Genomic DNA, 25465 nt, shown 5'->3' with positions numbered 1-25465 from the left:
CTAACTGTGCCCTCTGAGGAAAGGCCTGCCCATAAGACACGCCGATGAAGGACTCTGTTAGCGGGCAAGGCCTTGTCACAGCGAAATGTGGTCCCAAGGAGAAAGAGGGAGAGGTGACAAGTGGGGGATCACAAGAACACCCCTAAAGCCTGTCAGGTGCGTAGGCCACTCGACTGGACGAAGGCAGGACAAAGCCAGCACCATTGCGGGGTCAGGGCTGCTCAGGCCCACCAGCCCTTCGGCTGTTTCTGCCCCCTCCCCACGACCAACGCCCCCCGCTCCAGCCCCTCTCACAGCCCCGCCCGGCCGCCTCACCCGCCTCAGCGGCGACGCCTCGCCAACGGCGGCGGCACGCGCCCACGTCCCAGCACGCTTCGCGGCTCCGCGCATGCGCGGCCACCTCCTCCCCTCCCGCCTCGTACGCAGCCGGCGGGTTTGCGCCTGAGTTTGGCGCGGGGCCAGAGAGGCGCGCGCCTGTGGGGGCGGTCCCCGCCCGCGGGGGGGCGGGGCCTGTCGCGGCCTAGCGCGGCCCGGCGGCGGCGGCGGCGCCATCGGCATGCAGCGGGATGTGGGCGGCCTGCCACTGGCCCCCGCGCTGCGGGCCAGGCTCGTCGCCGCTGGCTTCCAGACGGCGCAGGAGCTGCTGGAGACCGGCCCCTGCGGGCTGAGCAAAGGTACCGGCGGGGGGACGGGCGCCCCCGCTGCCGCGGGTCCGCGCCCGGCGGCCCTTGTCCCCGCAGGCCGCCTCCCGGGCACCCCCGCTTCGGGGCAGGTCTGCCCCGCGGCGCTTCCCTAGCCCTTTCCCTTCCCCGAAGGTTTCGTAGTAGGTCATTACGAGGACGGGGTTTCAGCAGGGTTTCGCTTATTTAAGTGGTTAATGCGTGTGAAGCAGCTTGGGCGTGTGAGGCGCTTGGTCTGTGCTGCAGTGCTGTGGCTCAGCTGTGGGCAGCTCCCCTGAGAAATCTCACCGAGACCTCAGGTGAGTCCAGAGAACTGGGCAAAGTCAGTATTTACTGACTTTCACAGGTGCCTAAGCCAAAAAAAAAAAAAAAAAAAAAAAAGATGATTCTGGTAAAAGATCCTTCTTACACTGAGTGATAGATGTAAATGGGATACAGAAAAAAAACCCCAGAGGATTCCGTCCCTCTCATTCCTTTTCTTTCCCCAACTGTACACGCTTTGAACAAAATAAACTTCTATGAAGTCAAAAAGTTTCCTTTTTCAAGAAGCTAAAATGAGATTTGCACTTTTAAGAAGTGTATCATGATTTTGATTATCAGTAGTTTTATTATCTATGATAATATGGTAATAGTTTTGCCTTGAAGATCAAAGTGAAGCAGCTAGATTCTGAGATATGTGTGTATAAAGACAGACACACAGAGATATTTGCAGGTATCTCATCTCTGTTATAGGTCTATGTTTCAAATCTAGAAATGATGTGTAAGGTGCGCAGCCCTGGAATACCCTGAGAATTCAGAGTACGATCAGTAGGTGTCACTGTCACTTACTAGTCTGCAACCTGACGTCTTTTACAGGACCTTATTTGCTTCAAATGAAATCCATATGACAGCACATTCAGTGCAAAACAGGTGAATTGCTCTGCCAGATCTCATCCACGTCTATGAACAGCAGTTGTGATATTTTTTTTTGCAGATAGCTTACTGTCCCCTGAATTCTAAACGCAGGGCATCATTGCTCTGAGTTCTTTTGAAAATCACATCATTAGTTCCAGAGATGTTGGCAAGCTGTGTGCATCGTTATACTAAAAGGATTAATATTTTTGTGTTACACTGCAGAATGATCAGATTCTGTCAAACAAGTTGAATTATCTCTTCATACTTTTAATAAATCACTGTTTATAAAAATAAGGTAGCGTTTCATGATTTTGACTCTTGTAGAAATCGGAATCTCCAAAGAAGAGGCACTGGAAGCATTACAGGTTGTGAGGCAGGAGTGTCACGGGGATGCAGCAAGGACTGCTGGGGGATCAGGCGCCACCAGAAAGTGCACGGCACTGGAACTTCTGGAAGAAGAGCAAGCCCAGGGCTTCATCATCACCTTTTGCTCAGCACTAGACAATATTCTGGGAGGTGGTGTGCAACTAACAAAAATCACCGAGATCTGTGGAGCGCCTGGTGTTGGGAAAACACAGCTATGGTATTTTCTTTTTAGATTACTTTTGTGCAACTCAGAATCACTTTTCTTTATTTAGTTTAGCTACGAGGAGTGTTCATTTTTCTTGCCATGACTGCAATCTTTGATTCTTATACAGCACTATAAATATAATAACGATAATGGTTGTACTGCTTCCTGTTCCATATATTCCTCAGCAGAAATGTCACTTCAGGAGTGAGTTTGGAGGGGAGAGCTTTGTGATGTAAATATTTATCCTTTTTCTGTTTCCCATGGCAGTATGCAGTTGGCAGTAGACGTGCAGATCCCAGAATGCTTTGGAGGCGTAGCTGGAGAAGCTGTGTTCATTGATACCGAAGGAAGTTTTATGGTAGACAGAGTAGTGGATATTGCAACTGCCTGTGTGCAGCATTGCCAGCTTATTGCTGAAGCTCATCAAGAAGAAGGTACGTTGCTCAGTCGTTTCTTTCTGCCTATTAGGCTAGGATCTGAGTGAAACAAGTGTCTCGCAGGCTGCAGTTTTACAGTTTGAGGGTTTCAGCAGCAATGCTGGCTTAAGGAGTTCTTGCTGCCAGCCTTTCATTTCCACCTGTATGTATCATACCCTGAATTGCGTCAGCATGTGGAGCCATGCTGCAGACTGAGCTGATCTACTTTAAGAATAATTCTTTTTCTACACGATGATTTGTGGGGTTTGTTTTTTTTTTTTTTTTTTAGCACTTTAATGATCGAACTTGCAGCAAAATCCAAATACAACTCTGTCAGCAAATCTGAGGGATGATGTGCTGCAACGCAGGGACAGGAAGAGCAGCTGGGGAAGGAGAAGAGGAATGGCAGAATTTCTTAAGGCAACGTTGCTGCTGAAGCCCCATATTGTAAAACTGTAGGTGGAATTCAGCGTCTTCGTAAGGTCAATATAGCCAGGTTGCATTTAATGAAGAGTTTTGTTCTATAAGTCAGCAGTGTGTTGGGGATACTGACGCAACTTTTATGTTACTGTTAAGAGTATTTTATGCAGCAAACTTCTGTTTGAACAGAGGTAAAAGGACACCATATTAAATGAGCTACTGTCTGTATGTTAAACAATGGATGATTAATAGTCACTGTTGTCCTGTAGTGTTCTGGCTTGAAAATGATTTGCTGGAAAAGTTCTTTTTTCAGAAGTAAATTTTTCATTTTTGGAGCACTCCCTTGGAGGCTCCGGTGTATCTGTGTGCAAATGCTGAGATAGCATCTGCTCACCACCTTCTCGACTTTCAAGCCAGATGGAAAGTATGTTTCTCACACTCTTTACCTTGACTGTTTCTGTTTCTGGGGGTTTTGCTGTTGCTATATGTGGAAGGCATAGTTTGGTAGAATGATGAAAGTAGCAATATGCTAGTACAGACTTCTGACTCATTTACTCATCTATTTATTTGTTCTCAGATCATCTAAAAGCTTTGGAGACTTTCTGTCTTGAAAGTATCCTTTCTCACATATATTACTTCCGTTGCCGTGACTACATAGAGCTTCTTGCACAGGTCTACCTCCTCCCAGACTTTCTTTCAGAGCATTCAAAGGTAAGGGTTTTTGCAGATTTATCAGAAGGTACCACTCATCTTCACACACAAGATTTTCAGGGATGTTCATCTGTTATAGTAAGAGTAACATGAGTAACACCTTGGTACCTCATCAGCTTGGCAGTAATATATTGGCTGATGCCAGCGTACAAATGTAAAGCTTGCTTGCTTGTTTGCTTTTTCATTCCCATCCCAGTTCCTCTTGAGAGTAATTTGCTTTTGCTACCACTGCTGCCATCATCCTGATTCTCCACTTCGAGGCGAGGATACTGGGTCTATGTTGCCAGATGTTGTTACATTTCTATGAACACTGAGTTACGAATCATCACAAAACCGCTTTACAAAAGAGTCTCTGAGCCAGGTGTGCGTGTGATGACCATCACGCACCCCTCTGATGCAGAGGGATCAGAAGGGCTTAGTGCCTTTTTTGTCCTAGAAGATCGCCGAGGACCAGAAGCATCCTGCACCATCTTGGCATCCAAAAAGTGACTCTTCTTTCCAATACATCTTCTGTTGCTACAAGCAACCAGAGTCTGCAGCTTGACTCTTGGGTGGACTACAGCCAAAAAGTTTCCTAGTACCTAGTGCCTTAGTGAAATGCTATTGTAAGGCAGATTTTCACCACCTCCCTTCCAGATTCCTAGATTCTGCACAGCAGATCACTCCCTGTCGGGATTTGGGGAAGATGATTTGTGCTTTATTCTAACGGAGCACAAATCAGTGTTGTTTAGTTAGATTGTCTTTTGCATGTCATTTCCATTTTTGGAAGCTGTTATGTTCTTGAAAGCGCAGATGGGGGTCTTACTTTTGCTTGGTGTAGTCTGGTATTTCCCTTTCTCTGCCAGGTACTAACGGTGCCCTGTTGTGTTTGCTCTTGTGGAAAGTACATGGCTTCATTAGCACAGTTACATTGGGCTGCAGTTCTCTGGTACCATCTGTGCTGATTATCTGTGCTTGGCCTGGAGCCTGAAATACTGAAGGTTGCAGGAGAACCGTAAGACCTTCTTGTGATTCCTTGGACAGGCTATAAGTGACTTGACAGATTGCTCATTGCAGTCCAGGTCTCATTAAAATTCGTCTGATCCCTCTGTGCAGACCTGGAGCTGAGACTGGGACCACTGGAATCCTCCAGGTTTTAGGGTTTTTTTGAGAGAGACATAGTTGTAGAGAGTGTCATTTGGAAATATGAATTAGTATGAGATCTTGTTAATAATATGAGAAAGACCAATAATATGAAGAAGACTATGTTAGAAAATATTCTTGTTGTAATAAGCATAATTCTTTAAGGTAGTAGAGACAAACAGACATGGAGAAGGCATGTGTTACCAAGCTTTCTCTATATAGCCTACTTTTGAATACTTTAAGTCTATTTGTTTGCTATTTTATAAGTGCAACTGGGAGAAAATAAACTAAATTGCATCCTACCTGGACATACTCATCGGATAGACAAGTTACATAACTATGTATACATTCCTTTCTAGCATGAGTCATGTTTATACTGTTAAACTGATTGTTCTTAAAGTCTAAAAATTATGCATGAGGAAGATGTACAGGCTCATAGAAAAGAATTTGCAGGAAGGAGGAAAAATGAGAAAACAGAAGAATATCTTATTTTAATTCTAACTATTTAATCTTCTTTTTCAAATTAAGATACTTTTTTTTTTTCCCAGTTGGAGGCCCAGGGCTATTTCACAGGGTGATGTTGGCTGCAGGCTTGTGTGCTCCAGCCACAAAGCTACTTCTCAGTAATGAGTTAAATCAATAATACAGAAAATCATAGAATCATAGAATGGTTTGGGTTGGAAGAGACCTTAAAGAGCATCTAGTTCCACCCTCCCTGCCATGGGCAGGGACACCTTCCACTAGACCAGGTTACTCAAAGCCCCAACCTGGCCTTGACCACTTCCAGGGATGGGGTATCCACAACTTCTCTGGGCAACCTGTTCCAGTGCCTCACCACCCTTAGTTTTCTCATGTTGTTTCCAATTTGTTATCTTGTGCATTAATGCAAGAACTTGTAGATACCTAGGATTTGAGTGACATCTGAACATGCAAACACTGTAAGCCTATCCATCTCCCTTCAGTATTTCAGACAAACTTGGGTCATCAAAACAGCTACAACAAATGAAGTTAGAATAAATCAAAATCCCAGACTAATGTTTATATAGTGTCTTGAGGGTGATGAGCCAGCAGCAGCATTGTGCTCTAGCTTCAGCTAATGATTGCTACAAAAGAAATAATGCAGCAAAGCAAACATCTTCAGGCAAGATAGATGCTCAGTTCCATTGCATAGTGTCTGGAATATCTTTAAGCATCTGTTAAAAGCAATGTTTCTCAGATAGATCACTGATAGGAGCCTTAGAATCTGATGAGTTGTCTTAACAGTGACTGCAGACAGCATGTATTCTAGTTTTGGTTTGGATTTTATTTTTTGAGGGAGAAGGTGAAATAAATTAGTGTTCGTGGAGAGTTGATTGAAGTACAATTCTGATGTTTAATGATTTTTTTTCTCCAGCTTCTCTTCTGCAAGGCTTTAAGTCCAGCTTTGTCATTTTGTATTCCGTACCAGGTGCTGCAGAGATAAGTCAGCTAGCTGTGAGTGAGCTCTGAAACTGGAAACAGTCGGAAGGGCAGCTCTGTGCTGAGTTAACTAAAGGGAGAGCTTAGTACAGCATTTTGTTTAAGCTAGTGCAGCTATGGTCTGAGCTAGTATCTATGCATAATGCAGTACTGCACTTAGCAAGTGTACTAGTGAGTTTGGAGCTTGAGGCTCTTTGCACTCTTGTGGAGTGCTCATTGTCTCCGATATATATAGAGAGAGAGACAATAGGTGTTATACTGTCACACACATCTGAGTATGAAATAAAAGGTTGTCATCACCTTATATAAAACATTCCAGTGCACTTAAAAAGAGGTCTCACTGCTTTTTGTCATCTGTTTGTAGGATAGTAATGGTGGTTTTTCCTTTTCTTCTGCATTTAGGTCCGACTAGTGGTAGTTGATGGAATTGCATTTCCTTTTCGCCATGACTTTGAGGACCTCTCGCTTCGGACAAGGCTTTTGAATGGTCTGGCACAACAGCTGATCATCATAGCAAATGATCATAAATCAGCGGTAAGTCTGGGGCGGGTTTAAATCACAAAAGATGCCACTTTGGAATAAATACATTACAAAGAATTAAGGAAATGTGATTTGTGATTGTCTGTAAACAGCAAAATAAAACTGCAAGAATGTCCTCTACATTCATGCTTGCCAGTTTGGTTAGTAAACATAGATGGATCGCACAGACAAAACTGTTTAGGTGGAAAATTCGTAGACTTGCCAAAATAAGTAAAATTTGCATTAAAAGCATTCTGTGGATCTTGATTAAATGGTAGCATATCAATTTGTCATGCTGTTTCACATCATCTTCTTTAACGATTTGGTTGGACAAGGAATGCACCTTCGGTGACTTTTACCTACAAAGCTCGCACATTAAAATACATCAGAGTATTTAGCCGTTCCAACATAATTTTCCACTCTTTGTTTAAAAATAAACTACTGTCTTAGTGGAGGAACTGTTCTTAGGGAGGAAAACCACTTTATCTGCTAGTTTGGCTTGCTCTTCTGGCATCCATGGAAACCCATAGCTTCCTTCCTGGGCATTGTTTCCACATCAGTTATGCCAATATGGAGGCCAGCAAATCTGCAGCCGCAGCCAGCAGATGGCACTCAGAAGCTACATCTGTTCCAGAAGTTGTTTTGGCAAGTCTTTCACAGCACAGGAGAGCATTGTTCAGGAATTAGAGCTTACACAGTCTCAAAATGGTGCTTCTGCTTTAACTGGTTCCAGGTGACTTGCAACCTTGTCACCCACAACTCTCTCCTGCCGTTGGCTTTTGTTCCTAACTGCTAAAAATAAGCCTCCCCTTGTGCTTCCTCTGATAGCTGCAGGAAGGGAAAGAGCACAGCTCTACATTCCGCCTGGGTTAGGCGATTGCGCTTGCTGCTGAAAGCATACCCTCTCTCACGCCCTGGCATGAATTATGAAGCTTCTTCCTGCTGGTGTGGGCACCAAGGGAGGCGAATGTTATATGACTGCTTGATTTGCACAGCCTCCAGTTTACTGAGTGCCTTCGCTCATAAATTGGGTACCTGGTGACCTTGAACACGAGCAGTTGTCATTGTACAGTTTTTTTTTCTTTGGTCAAGGGAAACATATGTAACTTATTTGTCTTGAACAAGTGAGCAGTTTAGTACAAACGCTTGCTAAATAACCACTTGCTAAAGAAGTGATCAATCACAGAGCTTCAGAAATGATTTAGCTCAGAGTGGCCCTCTTGTTAGTTTTTGAGTTAGTTCCACGTAGCTTGCAAGCAATCTAAATTCAGCTCGCATGCCAGAGATTGCTTGTTGGGCAACAAAGCTGGGCAGTCTGAATGCTCTAATATGGTAGGAAGTAAGTTTCTTTCGTTTCTAAAGCTGAACTCGGTGGGTTGTGCTAGGATGCCCAGACCAGCCCTTCTCCAGCAGTGAGGTGGGGAGCCTATTTGGGGCTGTTATCATCCATATATGATGAGTTACTTCTCTAAAATACACAATATATGTCTTGGGGCTTTCAGCTGTGTAAATGTCTTGGTGTGTGCTGCGTGTGCTCAGTGGAATTGCTTGCTCTAACACACTTTTCTAATTGTTCAAGCAGGAATCATACAAACATATCAAACAATGAAAACCCCTAGGGTTTAAGATAGGTACAATCTTTTATTTTTCATTTTTAATGAACTTTGCAATTAATATTCCTGGCTCTTTTCTGTCTCACCCACCCCCACTTCTACCAGGGATCTAACCTAGACTGTCTGTGAACCTCCTACGAGTGATTTGTGCTGCGAAAACACTCCCCCGCGCTGTCTGTTCACTTTCATTCTGCTTTGTATTGTACCCACTTGCGCATTTTTAGACTCAAGGTGCAGAAATTCTGTTAATCACTAGGCTTATGCATGTTTTGAGCAGCACCACCAAGTTCATTTATGCCAGTGACTGAAATCTATCTCTTTATAGAAGGCTAGTACAAGTCATGTGCATCTAAATACAGATCCAAACAGTATTTAGTACAAATACGGTGGAATAAAGTTGGATAGAGTTTGCATCCCTTGGGAAGGGAGAAATTTAGGTTTCTTTAAAGTCTTGAATGAAAGAAACCTACCTTCTATGCAAATTGAAAATACATTTTGCAGGGTTCTCTTATTTTGTTTTAGCTATTGAGGAAAGATGAGGCACCTTTACAGTTTCTTCTTGTTAACACAAAAGCGTCATTACAGTAGGCAAGAGTTTTGCCCGAGTAACTTGATAAAAGCTTTTTGAAAAATCCCTCTCTTCCCTCCCACCAGTATGCTGCTTTTCTGGAGATTTTCTTGTTTGTCTGCTTTTGTTTCCTCTTTTAGGTAGTTCTGACAAACCAAATGACAACAAGGATTGGACAAAGCCAGTCCATATTGGTACCTGCTTTAGGTAGGTGTTTAGCTTGTGAGTTGAAAACTGAGTTAATCTTCAAATATATGACTTCCTTTCTTTTGGCATCGTGTACAAAGAAAATGAAATTGTTTGCTGAACTTCTGCAGTGTAGCAGAATACATGGTGAAACTATTAGGCCCATCTGGAACTGCTAACATTGTAGTGTTACATACAGTAGTGCTTATCTATGTCAGCATTGTAATTCTAATTAGCAACTATCAAATTTTATTCTAAACTCAAACATGGTGTGCAGATTAGAATCCTGGTTAGATTTTTGAAAAGGGATTACAAATATTTTTAAAAGCCATGACGTTTTCAGATTGCAGAAACTCACAGATTGAGAGTGTTGCTGGATTTTTTTTTTCCTTTTTAAACCAAAATTTTTAATATTAAACTTGATACCAGATCTATCAGTATTCCTTCAGATGACTGAATCACCCTTTACAGGGAAGCACTAGGTAGTAAGAACTCTCTGAGTAACTAGGTTTTTAGACGTGCAGCTAATGTATTGCAGCCTTCCCCTGAGGATCTTAGGCTGTGGAGTTACCTCTATTCCAGCTGCAGCTGTGTCAGCTAAGGAGGCCACTACCCCTGCTGGAGGTCACTGCCGCATCCTATATGCTGGCTGAGCTGTTTATGTGATTGTCTCCCAATCCGTTTCTGCCAAAAGTGGGCCAGGTAAGCTTGAGCTATTTAAATAATAAGTAAACCTCTGATAAATCAGGTAATTTAGACTGAAATTGGCTAGTGAATGATCATGCAAAAAACGTAGGGATGGACCTGGGGGCAGTAAACCTCTAGCAAAAATGTGGTGATGAACAGGTTAAAGCACTAACAGAATAACACAGCTTACTGGTTGCACACCTCAAACTATGCTGTAATTTCCTAAATTCCCTGAGAATCATTCACTGCCTCTACAAAACAGTTTAAATTGTTTATTTTGCCATTACACTTGAACACATTCCATTAATTATTTGCAAAGGCATTTTATTTTGCTGCGTAGCTGGAACTCTCTACCCATTGCTCTCTACAGTTATAATGTAAAGGGGAGTTCTATGTGGGATCCTCAACTACAGCCTGCCCATAGTGAGTTTAAGTGTTTTTTACAGGCCACTCCATTTTGCTCTGTAATGAGCAGAGTACCTCATGTAGACTCTTCTGCTGCAGTCACAGGGGAAAATAGAACAGTTCTTCTGAAGTAGAGATTTTGACAAATTAAGAAAAACCTCAGCATTTAAATCTTATTTCAGGTTGTAACTTTATATTATTTTATGATGCACTTAAAGGGCACAAATTCTCTGTCCACAGCTTCAATTTCTATGAACTAAGTAATGATTCCCTTGTTCTGGAGGGGAGGGAGAAGGGGACAGTACAAAGGCAAAGATGTTCTCAGTGTCTGTACAGGCATTGAACCATTTGGCACAGTTGTAAGATAAAATGAACAAATGCAGACCATCTCCTTCGAGAATGCGAAGAATATAGAATTTTGAGCTGTGCACGCAGATAAAGACCCAGCTTCCAGTATCTGACCCTTTTTGTCATTTTTGCCTCTTGCTCTCTGATGTATTATTTTTGGCAGCCTTTCTGGCTACAAACTCTATTAAAGCTAATAGATTCTGTCTTTTTTCAATAGCCAGCATTGTTTGAGAGCTGTTGTGTTTATTAAGTCATAGAGACGGTAAAGAATATGAAGACATCCAGAGTAGGTTATAATTCAAAGATATCATGTATTGTCTTGTGCATATTTTCTTTTACAAACATTTAATTTGACATAACCTCATATGGACCATAAACTGATTGTGACTCTCGCCAGAATGTGTGTGTAACCACATAGTATTGTTAAACTGAGTAGTGTGTACTCTTGCAAAAATGAAACTTTGTACCAGTTGGTAAAATATTTAAGTTAAGAGATACTCCCCTCATCCTAAACAGCAATATCTCAAGTTGAGCATTTCAGAGTGGTACAAAGCTGTTTTCATTCATGTGAATTTATTCCATAGACTCGGTGCAAGTGTTGCGCTGGTGGATTACAAGGTGATTTTTACGACCCACTCTGAAGGGGTGCTATTTCAACACACTCATCGTAAAGGCTAAAGAACCTCCTACTCTCCATGGTTGGTTGTAGCCAAAGGAAATATTGAGGGAGGGGTCAGCAGCAAAACCCCAAGTGAAATCAGTCCTATTGCCTCCCCTAAATAGGTTTTTCCCCCGTTGATTGGTAAGCCTTAGAAACAGCCTTTTCTAAGATTTCACAAGAGCATTAATCTCTAAACTCTTACTCAGCTTCCTAGCAGAAGGGAAGTTCTTAATTATGAAAAAAAAAAAAAGCACAGATGCTGCAAGGTATTAAGTCAAGAGCTTTATGAAGGGGACAGCTTTCTTTCCCACTAGTGATAGCTAAGCTGGGTGTTCCTAGACATTTCTACTGGATATATTTGGAAAGGAGGTCAAATATTAATCTACAGCTAGTTTAACTCAGAAATATCTCATTTTACAGTAGCATTTTTCTCTCGTATTTGATACAGTTGGAAACATTCTGGTGTGGAATTTGTACCCATTGTAAAATGTGTTTTGATCTCTGACTCGGAACCGTATCTGGTAGCCAAAATCTTTAATCTGAACTTAGATATAGTGCAGCAAGGTCTGGCAAGATGCCTAGAGGGTCTAGGTCTTCATTAGAGTTGAATCATTTTTTTCCTTCTCTGTGCTATGACGAATACCAGAGCACATGGGGCATGTGGGGCTGGTGACATGATGGAGACCAGCAAGTGATTCAGAAGTTACAAGGCTATGTGCAGGTGAATAGGAGAGGCTTGCAGCGCTAAACCAAAATGACTGTTTTAAAATGCAGTCTGTCTTTGTACTACTCACTGTCTCCTGGGATAAACAGAGGAAAACACCCAGTAAAACTGTCTATAAAATGACTGAGCTTGTGGTCAGGTGTGAACTCAAACAGTAGGACTGTTTCTCCTGAAATAGGATAAACCAAACTTCCTTCTCTCTTTCCACCACGCCCCCCCGCCCCTTGCTTTTGGTTGTGTTCTTTTGCATTTTGCTGTGAAAAGCAGAAGACTGCTTCAGGCACCCTTAATACTTGAATAATTATTGACTTTCTCACAAAGCTTGTATCCCAAAGGGAGTGGTGTTTGCTCATAATTATGCCTGAGAGACAGAATATTGCAATTTTGAAGTAGGATTTAGACAAACTCACTAGACTTCTTCAGTAGTAATTAGAAAAAATCTTTTCTTCATGCTGCCTCTGTTTTCAAGATTTGTCTAGTACCTGCCCTTTGTTAGGTATATATAAAATCTTTCTACAAATATGGAAGTATTGTATCAAGCTTTCTATAAAACACACTGTGGGTACAGAGGTTATTCCTTGTCTCAGTGTATTTGATAAAATAGTTGTGAAATCATTACACATATGAAAAAGATGTGATTCGTTACTGCAAGAAAGGTTTTAATCATGGGGTTTTTTTGGAAGACTGGTCTAACTTCAGTTCAGTTTACTGATGATGCTGCTGTTCTAGTAGATAAATAAAATGGCTTGTCATTTTGTGTCACCCAGGGGAAAGCTGGGGACATGCTGCTACTGTCCGTTTAATCTTTCACTGGGACAACAGTCAGAGGTAAGTGAAAGCGTAGGCCAGTAAGGTACATACTAATACTGACAAGTGTGACGTTTGAGAATCTTTTTCAGACAGGCCTTAGTGGCCAAGCAGGGATTTGAATTTGACTTCTCGCCTTGGTCTGCCACGTCCCAGGCTACTGAGGCTCAAGGAGAGCTTTCTAGCTCAGCCTAAGACAGTGTGGGCTGAACTGTCGTGCTCCTCCTTCTTACCATGGTCAGCTTGCTGCAGTGCTTTCTTTCTGACAAGATGCCATGTCTCATCAAAATATGACATCCTAATAGCAGTTGCTCAGACACAAGAATTTAGGATCTGGTGGTTAAGTAGAAATTTTTTTTTTACTAGTTGCATTTTCTAAGCAGGAAGTAGAATTTTTTTGCTTCAGTCTTTTAGGCCCCAGTCAGTACAAAGCCAAAGATGCCAGAGAAGGCTTTCCACCTAGATAGTGATTCTCAGGAGGACAGACCGTAGGCCTACTGACCCCTGAGCCTCAGTGGCAGCCCTTGGACCTTTCTGCTTTTGAATGCAGCAGAATGGTTCTGCAAAACTGGACAGCTATGCAGATACCAAGTTACAGTGACCTGCAGAAAGGTAGAAAGAGAGCTGCGTTTACTCCCAATGCAGAGCTGACTCATGGAGGATGATTTTAGAAGCCCAAAGGAATGAGGATGACCCTTCTAAAAACAGTATGAAGTTCTGTCTGCTGCAATGAGATCTTTTCTGTTTCCTGGTTCTTTTTTCCCCTTTTCACTATATTGCAAGCTCACTCCTCTTTCCTGGTCAGTTAAATTTGTCTTGCGTATAGAATCACCATGCAGTAACTTGAGATTGAGAAGCATTGCTTCAATTCTCTAATCTTCTGCAAACAGTGAACAAAAATGCTACTGGAATGTTATTGTGCATAGTTTCGCTTGTTAAACTTGAAAGAGAAATGCAGTGACACTTTCTTGTTGAGTTTTGTTTTTTAAATTCTAAGTTTGAAGGCAATGCAGAATGATTACAGTAGGTTGTTTAATTTGGAATTAACATCACTGATTAGTTAACAGCCTGTATAAGACAGAAGTTGCATCAACATAATGATTGCAGAGTGAACAAAAGTTAATTTTATATATCAAAAGTAAAGAGCTTTTTTCTTCTGCACCACAGCTAGGAAGGTTGTAGATACAGGTTCCAGAAAACAAGCCAAAGATAGAGAAACGTGTTTTATTTATTGTTCTAAATATGTAGCTAATATGGAGTGGGGCCTGCAGAAGCATAGCAATTCCGATTACAACTGCCTATCTGTAAAAAGCAGAAATAGCTAGATTCCGTTGCATTTTTACACGAACTACGTGATGATCCATCATGGTTTTGTTGTTCTTGGTTTTATATTAGGTTATTGAGGCACAAAGATGACCATTTGAGAATCCATTTGCTGCTTTTTTTTTTTTTTTTAAATTGTGCTTTGGCCAAATATGATACCTGTCTCTTTCTTTCTCTCTACTACTGAAAATGTCAGAGCTTAATTCTAAGGGTTCTCATTGCTGTGAGGAAAGATCCTGTTGAGTTAGAGGCACACAGCAGAGCTCCATCTGAGCGCTTGTAAAAGCATGGCTTCTGCAGCTTCAGATTTAGGCTGTTTTGTAAAGTATAACCCACCACTTAAATGTTCTGAGGAATTCCCTGTGTAGCTAATGTGAAGTGGCAGTGTTCCTCAGGCTGTAATTACGTGCTCTCTAATAGAATGGCACCTCAGGGAGGAAAAAAAAACCCAAAATAATTAACGGGATCTTTGGCAGGGTGTCTTGATACAGAGAGCAGAACACTTTCTATATTGGCTTTACATAAGTGTAAGTTTTGGGGAGATGGGCATGGTGCAGACTAGCAGCCCTGGGACTGGTTGAAAAATCCCTTGCTTTTGCGCTGCTTTGCAATCTTCTATCTATATTATGCAAGCATCTATTGGGCTAGGTGCTGTATAAGCACAAATCAAGATGCATTGCTTAGAGTCTAAATGCACAAAATCCAGGAAGTGTTAGAGGAGAAATACAAGGGAAACGATTTTCTCAAGGTTATGCTGTATGTCAGTGGCAAGGTCAGACTTAGAAATAGAACATCTTATTCTCATTCTCCATCCACTAGGTTATATTGCCAGGCTTGTGAAATCTCTAGAAAAAACCTCCCTAGAAGTATTTGAATTCTTGAGGGTGTCTCCCAGCTTTGAGAGGTCAATGAACAAATGATTGCTTAATGGAGTAGGAAAGAGTTGTGCTCAAAACCTTTTTTGTTTGCATTTTAAGAAAGCGGCATTTGGAATTAATTCATAATGAATATTGTTCCAAAAATGTGATCAAATACTGTAATGAAACAAGGCTAATTACTCATTCACTCTTTTTAGTAGGTCTGCATTGTATTTGAGCTGATAGGTCATGTAAGGATGGGAATTTGGCATCCACAGTTTAAATGACCTATATGAAATACATACATAAGAATTCCACTGGTCACCTACCCCATGATTGTGGGAAAACTTGGGTCTGGTCATTTGGTTACTTGGAATTTTTATTATTGTATTCACTAATCATAATTATTTATTTTTTGTTTAATCAGGTTGGCAACATTGTACAAATCACCGAGTCAGAAGGAGTCAACTGTATCATATCACATTACAGTTAGTATTTCTTTTGGGATGGAGATACAGAGATGGGAGCAAATTGTTAGCTGTAAAGGAATTTTCAGACACGTAGGCAAATGTGAGAATGATGTTTGCTTTCTTAGTGTTGCCTTTCAGTTGCCTCTGAAGGGAGCCAGTAATACTGGGATGTCTCCAAGTTTATGAATATTTAGCACCTTTTCTCTTTAGAAAAATGACCCGGCATGTTAGTCCTCTTAAGAGTTAAAACATTTTGATTTCCAGATCAAATTTACAGGCAGCCTGTCCCCATCTGTTCTTGTGTTAGTACTGCTTATTTTGTCTGCCCTTGATGTTAACTTTTGGCCTAAGTGCAATCACAGAGAACAATCATGCACTCTCTGAGCCTTCATTTTGGGAGACTTGAACAAGCCAAGCTGTTTTCTCCCTTGTCAGGTAGGTTATTGTTTCCTTAGTAGCTCTTCTCTACATTTGTTGCAGTTGAGTTTATCTTTTTAGGACAAGGGTGACCAGAATCATACATGAGGTCTCACCAGTGCTTTGTGCCATACGTATTTCCACATCTCTGCTTTAAGTGCATTGCCTGATATAACTTTGGTTTTATTTCTCTCTTTCATAGCTCCATCCTACTGGTGACCCTATGACCAGCCAATATATACAGATTTTTCTCTTCTGTCACTATCATATGAGGAGCTTCCAGCTTATGGCTGGAGTCCTTATTCATCCCTAGTTAAATCCTGTGATTATTTTCTTTTGTGCAGTGCTTAGATACATATTAATGAGAATACATACTGTCTAAGCTCTATTTAGGTTTAAAAAAATCCCACCACTCGACTCATATCTTCAAATGTCAGATACATAGGTACATGCCATCACTATTTGCTATCTGTCCTCATGGAAACACGTTGCCATAGCATTTCCTGCAGATTTTAATGCTGCCATAAGATGAGATCTTCAAACTATTGAACAGAAATCAGATTTTTTTTTCACTGCTGAACGTACTCACCTGAACAGAAGCAATACTGCAAATATATATATACTCTTAGTTCTATAAAGACTGGAAGGGTAAGTGGGACTACATCCCAAAGTTGTTTGGATCATGTGATGTGAGTGTGCAGCCCTTTCTCTCCAGCTGACAAACAGATGGATTCTCTCTTAGACAGTTTAATTGCCTTTTCCTTTCAGTTTTATATGCATTATAAAACAGCCATGCTCTCTTCTTCAGTGTGAATGCACACAATCTTGAGATACAGTCAAGGGTGTATCCTAATAAAAGATTAGTTAAAACTCAAGATTATCCCTGTGTTTTTCCCCTTAATCCTGTTGAGCTGCTTCAGCAGACGGTTTCTGTAAGTAAAAAATGTATTATCGCTGTTTCTTTCATGAAATTCAGGTCTATGGTAACAGTCTGCTGTTACCATTTCTCATTCCCATCTCCGTAGTTAAACTGCAAGATGTAAATACATGTCCAATGTTTCCAAATCTGATCTAGCACATCTATGTATAACCAGCATACAAAAAAAGATAATTAAAAAAAAATAAATTCCTCAAGCCTAGATCCTCAAAGATGTTTAGGCTTATGCAAATTAGATAATTTGGTACCATTGACAAACTGGCTGTTCAGTGCCTGTAAGCCAATGGAGAAGCGTCTAACTTAGTGATGGAGCTCTAGTTCTTTTTCAGCTGTGTCCTTTCCAGCATACTGGCAAGTCGGTCATGACTCTGAGCAAGTGTGGAAGTTGTGGAATACCTATCAAATGAAATAGAGTTTCTTTCACAGGCTGATAAGGATTCATTCTTAAATGCAGAGTATAGAAATGTAAATCGATTTATGCACAAGGGAGTAAGTAGATCATCTGATTCACCTAAATTTCCCAGGTAATGTAACCTGATTATTTCATCGTGAAAGATAAGAGACGCAGGACCTGTATTCTGGGTCGGAATTGTCAGTATTTCCCTGAACTGTGGAGGGTCTGCCAGACTAGCAATGAGAATACCGCTCAAGTAATAAAGCCATCTACCTTTGTCAATCTTGATACAGCCTGTAGACGCCAGAAGACGTTAAAGAACAAGTCAAAATGACTGTAGACTATCTGAGCTTTGTAGGTCCTTGGTTCCTTTAGCCATGTTCTAGCCATATAAAAACCACTAACAAGCTTCACAAATATACACAAAATTCTTGTATTTTTGAGGCGCTATGCCCAGAAGGTACATGCCTGTAACTAAATGGAAAACATCCATACTAAGCAGCCGCCTTTATCGTGTTTTGGCCTTTATAACCATTGGAATGCTTTCGCTGGGAGTCTAGCATGCCGGATTAAGTGGATTCTTGGCTACAGATCCACCTTTGTGCCTAAGGGAAATGGCAGAGAGTAGATGCAAGCAGCAGTGAAACACTAAACTTGAAGATTCCCCATTATGCTATTTAGAATAACACTTGAGTTGCTTATAATAGCAGAGGGACTGCACAAATTCTGCCCTTGTGGCACCTCTTGCTGTTTGTTCCTTAAAAAACAGCAGGTTGTGTGAGGTGAGGCATTTAGAAATAGAAATGCAGAGATGGGAGACTTAAGCAAAACATTTTTATTTGGTTTGGTTTTGTTTTGAATTGATCTTGGTGTGGGACACACTGGCATTTTTAAAAAGTCACGTCTGATAGTAATTGTATGTGCTTTTTCACACTGCACCAACCTAAAATGTCAGCTTTCCTGAAATGCTCTCAGCCCCATATTGTCTCTACCTGAGCATTTAGGATCCCCAAAGCAATTTCTTTTTCTGATTAACCCCTTTTCCTCTGTAAGTCTGCACTGCAGTGGGAGTCTTCACTGAGCTGTCAGCAGTGCTCCCTGCACAGCATTTGCCTGGAGATGGGAAGACAGACAGTTGGAGGCTTCACATAACATCTCAGTATCTCTGTTTGCATTGATGACATGTTTAACTAACTGATTTTCCAGATCTTTCATACTTTAAAATCTTTTAAAATCATTACATTGTGAGCTGAGGTAACAGAAAATACAAATGGTACTAAGCCAAATAGATCACGTTAAGGTCTCTCCTGAGTAGCAGCATCTAGTTTTCACTTCTACATTTAGTTTTTGGCAGTTAAAGGTTCTCATCCCACTGTGTCCCATAAATTACTATGCTGGGACAGTCTTTGCAGTCTAGAGACTGATTCAGATACACTGTTCTCTTACAATGTCTCATTGATGTTTTCAGTTCATTAAGTAGACACATGAAACAAAAATATCCTAGGTTTTAGAAATTCACAGTTTTGTTTCTGAAAATGACTGAGGCAATTAATCCAGTCATCTCCTTGCTTCTGTGGGAGCTTGAATAAGGGCTGAAGGATGTGGCTTTTAATTTATTTAAATAGGCAACATAAGTTAATTTACAGAGAAGCAGTGTTTCATAGCCATAGGGGTTATTAGTGGTAAAATGAAAATTATAGCCTGGTTGGTGAAAATAAAGTATCTTTAAAAATAAAATGAGGAGACACAGTTATTAGTCGGCATGTGTGTCGAAAAGCTTGCAGTTCTGAGCTTAGCCTGGTCTATAAACATTTTGTGGCTGCTCATCTAAAATAAATGACAGCATCATACCTTATTCTGATCTGGGAACTAGTTACTCATACTTTATATCCATAGAAGTGTTATCACATGATTTTGCTTATATATTACAGTCTCATGGCTTCCGAGATGTGCAACCTCCAGCTGTCACTCAAAATGCAGAAGATACTGAAATGAACCCTCGCAAACGGCCACGGAGAGAAGAGGAAAAGTAATAGCGATTCAAAAGTTGAATGTTAAAAAATGCGTGCTTCACGAGAACAGTTGCATAGTGAACATGCAACCAAAGGTAGCCTGAGAGACTCTTAACTTAAATTCCTGCTCTGGACATTATTTTAACATTAAGACTGCAATATGCAAATTTCTATCGCAGGAAATTCCTTTGTGTATGGCATAATTTTACGTTTATAATAAAAATCTATGTTTTCTATAGCAAGAGGCTTCAGCTTTTTTGGGGGAGATGGAGAATATAACTACTTTTTACTCGGTAAAAAGCAATGAAATGTGAGCATCTAATACAGTACATTTAATGACACAGGTCTTGATCACTCATCTGGTTTTGTGTGTATCTGAATTTTAACAAGGTTTCATGCAGCAATCTGCTCACATGCCTCAGACCAGGGCAGAAGGCAGTGGAGCTGCTGATGGATGCTTTAAGATAAATACATGCGTAAATGCTGTGCCAGATTGGGGCATTAGCCCTTACCTGCTGCAAAGTCCTTGATCAAGGACAATCAAAGCACTGTTTTGAACTTCTCATTTATCTCGTAGTGGTAACGATAGAGATGAAAGACTATCTCTGAAGGACAAAAGATTTAATCCAGTATGGTAATTTTATGTTCCTATCTTAGCAAGTAAGAATATTTTACCATCACTCAAGCTTGAACCAAACTGCTGCATCGCCCTTAGCTTCCAAGTTCTTCTTTTACCAAAGCATTCAGAATGAAGATCTGTAATCAGGATCTGTTTTGTTTGTGGCTTTAATAAAGAGGAAACCCAGGCTTCTTAGACACCAGCAATATATTAGCAGCTCCAGAATCTAAACCAAGTGAAAGAATGAATGTACACTGAAAATACAGCAGGGATTTGTTCTCTTTTTATTAAGAGAAAACAAATCGATTATTAGAGGAGAAGAAAGGTACTGCAGTGCAAAATAGTAATTCAATTATGAGAAGTGTTTGTCTGTATACATGCACACATATGTCCCATTCTGGTATAGTGCTTGATAATGTTATAGTTGAGGAAACTCAGCCAGCAGGCTAAATGGAGAATTCAAGTTGTGGGAGTCACTATCTTTAATTTTTAACTTAGTAACACTAAACTGACTTTGCCTTGAAACAAAATTCAGAGCTGAATCTGAGTCACAAAACCTCTCTATTCAAAAAGCTGCAAAAAAGGTGGCAGTGATTTTTGGATCATTATAATGTTTAGATATAAATTAAATAATAAAATATTAAAAGGAAAAGTATTCAATTGCCATGCAGCGAACTGGGCTGTGTCAAAACTTAAAAACTGTGAGTCAGGGAGAAGCTCTGAAGCAAGCATGACATAGAGGAAGAAAGGCGGTGGGATCTGTGACTCAGACAAACATTTCAATGCAGGAGACACAGGCAAACAAAAGGATCCTACTGCATGTGATGTCAGCAAGCAAATGCTCCATTTGGGAATAATGGCTTCCTACGTATTGCAGTGCAAGAGGAGGGGGGAGCTAGCACAGCACACATGCCTACGTAGCCACAAGGAAAACCATCCATTAAGAACGCTGTAGCAATATTTTAAGAAGCACTGCTGGTTACTAGTGATAGCTGCTATCTAACGTGTTTGATATTTATGGAAAAAGCCATTTCTCTCAATTTATTGTGTTCTGATTTAATATCCTCAACACATTCTTCCATGTACAAGGAGAATAAGGACATGTCTCCAATACACTATTAATTTCAGCTGACTCTGGTTTTTTATTTTGTTTGTAGTAGAGTAGCATCCAGAAGCCCCAGCTGAGATGCTGATCCTGTTATACCAAGATAAATTGCTTTGTCTGAGTAAATGTTAGATCTTCCAGTATTCCAGGCATCATTACCAAAATAAAAAAATTGCGTAGTTACTGGTTAACAGTGGGAGTTACAAACATCCAAAGGAAGCATTGGAGGCTCTCTATGCTGAGTTTTTTAAATTTTTTTTTTTTTTTAATTGAAGCTATTACAAAAATCAGCTCTGCAGACCGGAACTGGAGAGAAGGATCTGTTGGCAGAGACAGAATTAGATTAAATGAGCCAGATTTCGTTCTCATCTGCTGGAGACAAGGAAGCTGTTCCAGGCTTAGAATTGCGTATAAAGAAAGAATTTGACCGTTGCCTCACCAATAAATCTTCTGTGGCAAGTTGATATTTTCTTACATGGGCCTGGAATTCTCTTGCATTTCACAGCATCAGTGCACAATAGTGAGTGACATGAGAGGATTTTATGACTGCACAAAAAGTAAGATTCTAACTAGCGAACGTCAAGGCACTGAATCAAAAATAAAATAGGTTGGTTGATTTGCTGCTTAAGTCTCAGTTTTCTGAAAGTCATGCTGAGTTTAGAATTATTCCATCTTGTAGGGTCGACATTTACTTGTAGTGTAAGAACCTGCTTCGTCACCACAACAATACAGTATCTACCACAGGGCTTGGCAACAGGAAAACGTGGTCACAGTATACTTCTCAAGCCCAGAATCTTGCTTTGAAACACTTCAGTTTGGACAGGGAAAATAACCATTTATTTCTTCCTGATTGTTTGCATTCTGCACCTTTTTCATTATGAACCACTGAGAAACCAACTAGCTTCCAACTAGAATAAATATAAGAAAACACGGAGAAAAAATAGCTTAACTGAAGGTAAGAAGGTGTAGCCAAGGTTCAAGTTATGCAATCAAACAGTCTCGTATTGAAGTCAATTGCAAACTGGTTGTTTAATGTGGAAGGAGATTCAGCTGCTAACCTGAATGTTGAATACAGTGCTGAGAAATGTACGTTTAAAATATAATACCTATTTTTCTGTTGAATTTCAGTTACTGTTCCTGTAGTTATTTTGGGGGATCTAAACTTAGAATCAGGTTTATTCTAAGGTATTTCATGGACTAACAACAAAGGTGAAATCCTTACTGCCTGCCTTTTTAACTCCACTTTTTTCTGAACAAAAGAAGATATGTGAGTTGGAAGGACAAGTCATTGTGTTCCAATCTCAGAACAGATTGTCTTTACCACGTGCAGGATCATAATTATTTTGAAAGGCACATAAGCTGTATTATACTGTTCTAACACATACTAATTCTACATTAAATATATTTGATTAAGTTTTGAAGTATGGTTTGATGCTTTCTTGTCCTAAGACAGAGTACCTTGAGGGAAATTGAATAAATAGAGCACTTACATTGCAGTAACACAAATATTACAACAGAGTACATAAGGGAAATAATACTTCTTTTTACAGGATGAGAACCAGGGAAGTTAAACTGTGATTCCCAAACCAGTTCAAGCACAATGGCCACACCAAGAGTATACACACAGAAGCTTGGCTGTAGGGGAATGTGAGCCACCGGCTGCCAGAGCTGGCAGTTTCTTAGGGCCGCCAAGCAGCCTGCCCAGCCCTCCTCCGCACCAGTCCTCCCCTTGACTCGGGGAACCGGTGCCAGCTGCTACCTGCTCCTGGGCTTCCCCTCTCCCTGGCTCCTCAGGCTGCGTACTCAACGTCTTGTGGCTTCTTGCCATAGAGTCATTTTGGATGATTAGGGTGAGGGGAGTTGGCTTCCCTTGGCTAGTGCAAGATTTCTGCATTAATGTTCTATACTGAAGAATGAAATCACCGGGAACTGGCCCCCTTCCCAGTACTGAATTTCACCCACAAATGCACCCACTGTTAAACTGTAAGCTACTGTCTTGCTTCCTACAAGCAAGAAATACTCGTACAATATGCAGTACGTATTTATTAGAGAATCTAAGCTCTACACGGTTTTAACTATATCTATAGAAATAATAAATAGTATTAAAAGCAATAGTTCAATCACTATACAAGCAGTGAAAATGTTAGCTTATATGCTGAAAGGATGCATAGAAAAGTATGTATTTTACTAAGTCATTCTTCAAGAATTATAGCTAATACTGTTCATTTTATTACAAGAATTACTTGCCATTGATTTAAATGGAGCCTTAGAAGCATCAGGATATTAAAAAAAACCCAACACATTTCAGTTTCTAACAACGAGAAGGGGGAATGTTTAAAATATAAAATATCTAGCAATGTATATAGGAAAGTAAAAAGGAAATTCTACAGACCTCAATAAATGGTTCTAATTGGATCTGGATGCTTTTCTCAAAGCCTCCAAACATGCTGTTTTGAATACTTGCTCAGTTTGGTATCTCACATTGCAGTATTTTGGAGTTTTAAATTTATGACATGTATACTTCTAATACTCTAATTTATTTAGTGTGAACCACCGCAATTTTAGCAACACAGTTACAACTACACTTACTTAGTGATTCTTTTTGTATTATATATGTTGCTAAAATAAAATGTTTTGGACTAAAGAACAAGTTGTCTCCTTAGCATGAAAATTATGCCTATAAAGTATAGCATGTCAATATGAGATTGTAACATAATTTGTAACATTTTTTTTTACTATATAAGCTTACTACGCATTTGACTGTAAATGTTACGGAATACATCACATAAATGTACCTCTTTAAAAGTCATTTATTCATTCATTATTTTGTATAATTAACACAAATTTCTGTGGCTAAATCATAGAATTTAAGACTGTTCAAAAAAGCTAGCACCAGCTGCATACATACTTTAAAGTCTGTGAATCCTACCATTCAATTTTATCTGTACTCTTATAGCACATACATTATAATAATAATGGCCGGAGTCTGGACACAACAGTGCTTGGTTTCTGGTACTCATGTAAGTGGCTGACTTTTTTTTTTTTTTTTTTAAGAGACATTTCTAAGTAGGTGACTGTAAAATTCAAGGACTTGTGACTGGAGCAGGATATCACAGAATCAGGAATCTAATCTACAGTAAGATGATGAACAAGTCATTTAAAGTAAGTCTGTGGAATAACCAATATAATTTTTTAAATCCCACTAGGCACCTGCCTTAACAAGCCTGGCTTAAATTTTGCTCTCATTTTAGGATGAACTTCACGCTCCACCCAAAAGGGCAGAATATCCACACACTGTTAAATCCCTAGAAAAGAGTATAAATGGTATGTAAGTGGTACACCATTTTGTATTGCCTCCTCTGAGCAAAAGTGAGCTTCAGGCTTAGGAATTCCAGTAGTGCTATATTCACTCAATATGGTACTGTGGGACTTCAGCCTCAGATGATAATGTGTTGCAAAAATGGAAAGTACAGAGGAAGGGCCTGGCACAGTAACACTGCCAGCAAGCTCTGTTGTTTGCTGATATCCAGGAGGTCTGCACCCCTCATCTCCGTTTAGCAGTAAAAGGAAATTATGATAATGAAGAGTGACTGATTGCTGAAGTGGATCAACCTTAACAAGATAGTGGAGTCTGGTGTGCTCCTGCCTGCAGGATGATCTCATGATTTGACAACATCCAGACCATATTACTAAGTGTTATGTGGTCAGCTGTGTTTTGCTGAGGCAATCCCATGGGCACTAATCTACAGGCACACTGCAATCAGTCAGTCAAAGGTTTTATGATGTAACAAATTTTGTCTTTGCCTTTGTTAATGGGAAACAAGGTATGTTGTGCTATATCTGTTTTGACAGTGTTCCAAACCTCTTTAGTCATTTTGAAGGGCTCAGCTTTTCATTGGTTCTTTCTTCCACATACTTTTCTCCAACAGATTTCCAAATCTAACTAAATAGGCATGGACTAATATCCTGTTTCTCACTATTGCTATTCAAAGAACCCCCTTTCTAAACAGGGGTCTGAATGGAAGGCTGAAAATGGAATTTTCCTTTGGAATGGGATTGGAAATTTCCATGACTGCTGGAAGTGGGATTCAGGCCTGAAATCCTGTGTTTTGCAATGGATGTGGATATTTCAGAATGATCTTTGACTATTAAACTGGAAAAGCTGACTTGACCTCAAAACCCTTTTCTTTTAGAAAGAAAAAAAAAAAAGGCAAGAGAAAGAAATAGAGATAAGGACTTTGGTATTTAAGAACATCCTAATACAGTACTTATTATGGTAAAGGAGCCAGTAAAGTTATTGTGGTTTTTAAAACTGCAGATGAACAAAGACTGAACCTAAGAAAATTAATTGGAGCTTGATGCAGCTTGTCAATAAAAGCCTTCTCACTGTATTCTTTTCAAATTCTTGCTGATCTTACTATTAAGCAATTGAAATTATTTTAGTGAATTGAACAGTAATTATCTCATTGAGTTTGAAGACATATAGTCACATTCACAAGGTGACTGATATTGATCATGTGAATACATATAAAGAATTTTAT

The 25465-nt window shown here is 40.2% G+C and overlaps 1 protein-coding gene across 14 annotated transcripts; it reads left to right on the top strand.

The window, feature by feature from the left end:
* The first annotated feature begins 505 nt into the window (after positions 1-505).
* Positions 506-19442, top strand: RAD51C (RAD51 paralog C). 14 transcript variants are annotated; one of them, XR_012676563.1, is made up of 10 exons: positions 517-674; positions 1899-2157; positions 2413-2579; positions 3559-3692; positions 6675-6806; positions 9113-9179; positions 9741-9860; positions 12751-12811; positions 15398-15458; positions 19120-19442. XR_012676563.1 is itself a non-coding variant. In XM_075168487.1 (9 exons), the coding sequence occupies exons 1-9, from the start codon at positions 557-559 to the stop codon at positions 19219-19221; spliced, it is 1101 nt and encodes a 366-aa protein (XP_075024588.1). In that variant the 5' UTR covers positions 506-556; the 3' UTR covers positions 19222-19442. The 14 variants fall into 14 exon arrangements, 10 of the variants coding, with proteins under 10 accessions (XP_075024588.1, XP_075024589.1, XP_075024590.1 ...); XM_075168487.1 differs by lacking the exon at positions 9741-9860 and having other exon boundaries at positions 506-674; XR_012676564.1 differs by lacking the exon at positions 15398-15458 and having other exon boundaries at positions 19120-19184.
* The last annotated feature ends 6023 nt before the right edge of the window (positions 19443-25465 follow it).

Source organism: Calonectris borealis, chromosome 19 (assembly GCF_964195595.1).
Source record: "Calonectris borealis chromosome 19, bCalBor7.hap1.2, whole genome shotgun sequence".
NCBI lineage: Eukaryota > Metazoa > Chordata > Aves > Procellariiformes > Procellariidae > Calonectris > Calonectris borealis.
The sequence above is the reverse complement of the archived record's forward strand: the minus strand, read 5'-3'. Positions and strand labels throughout refer to the sequence as shown.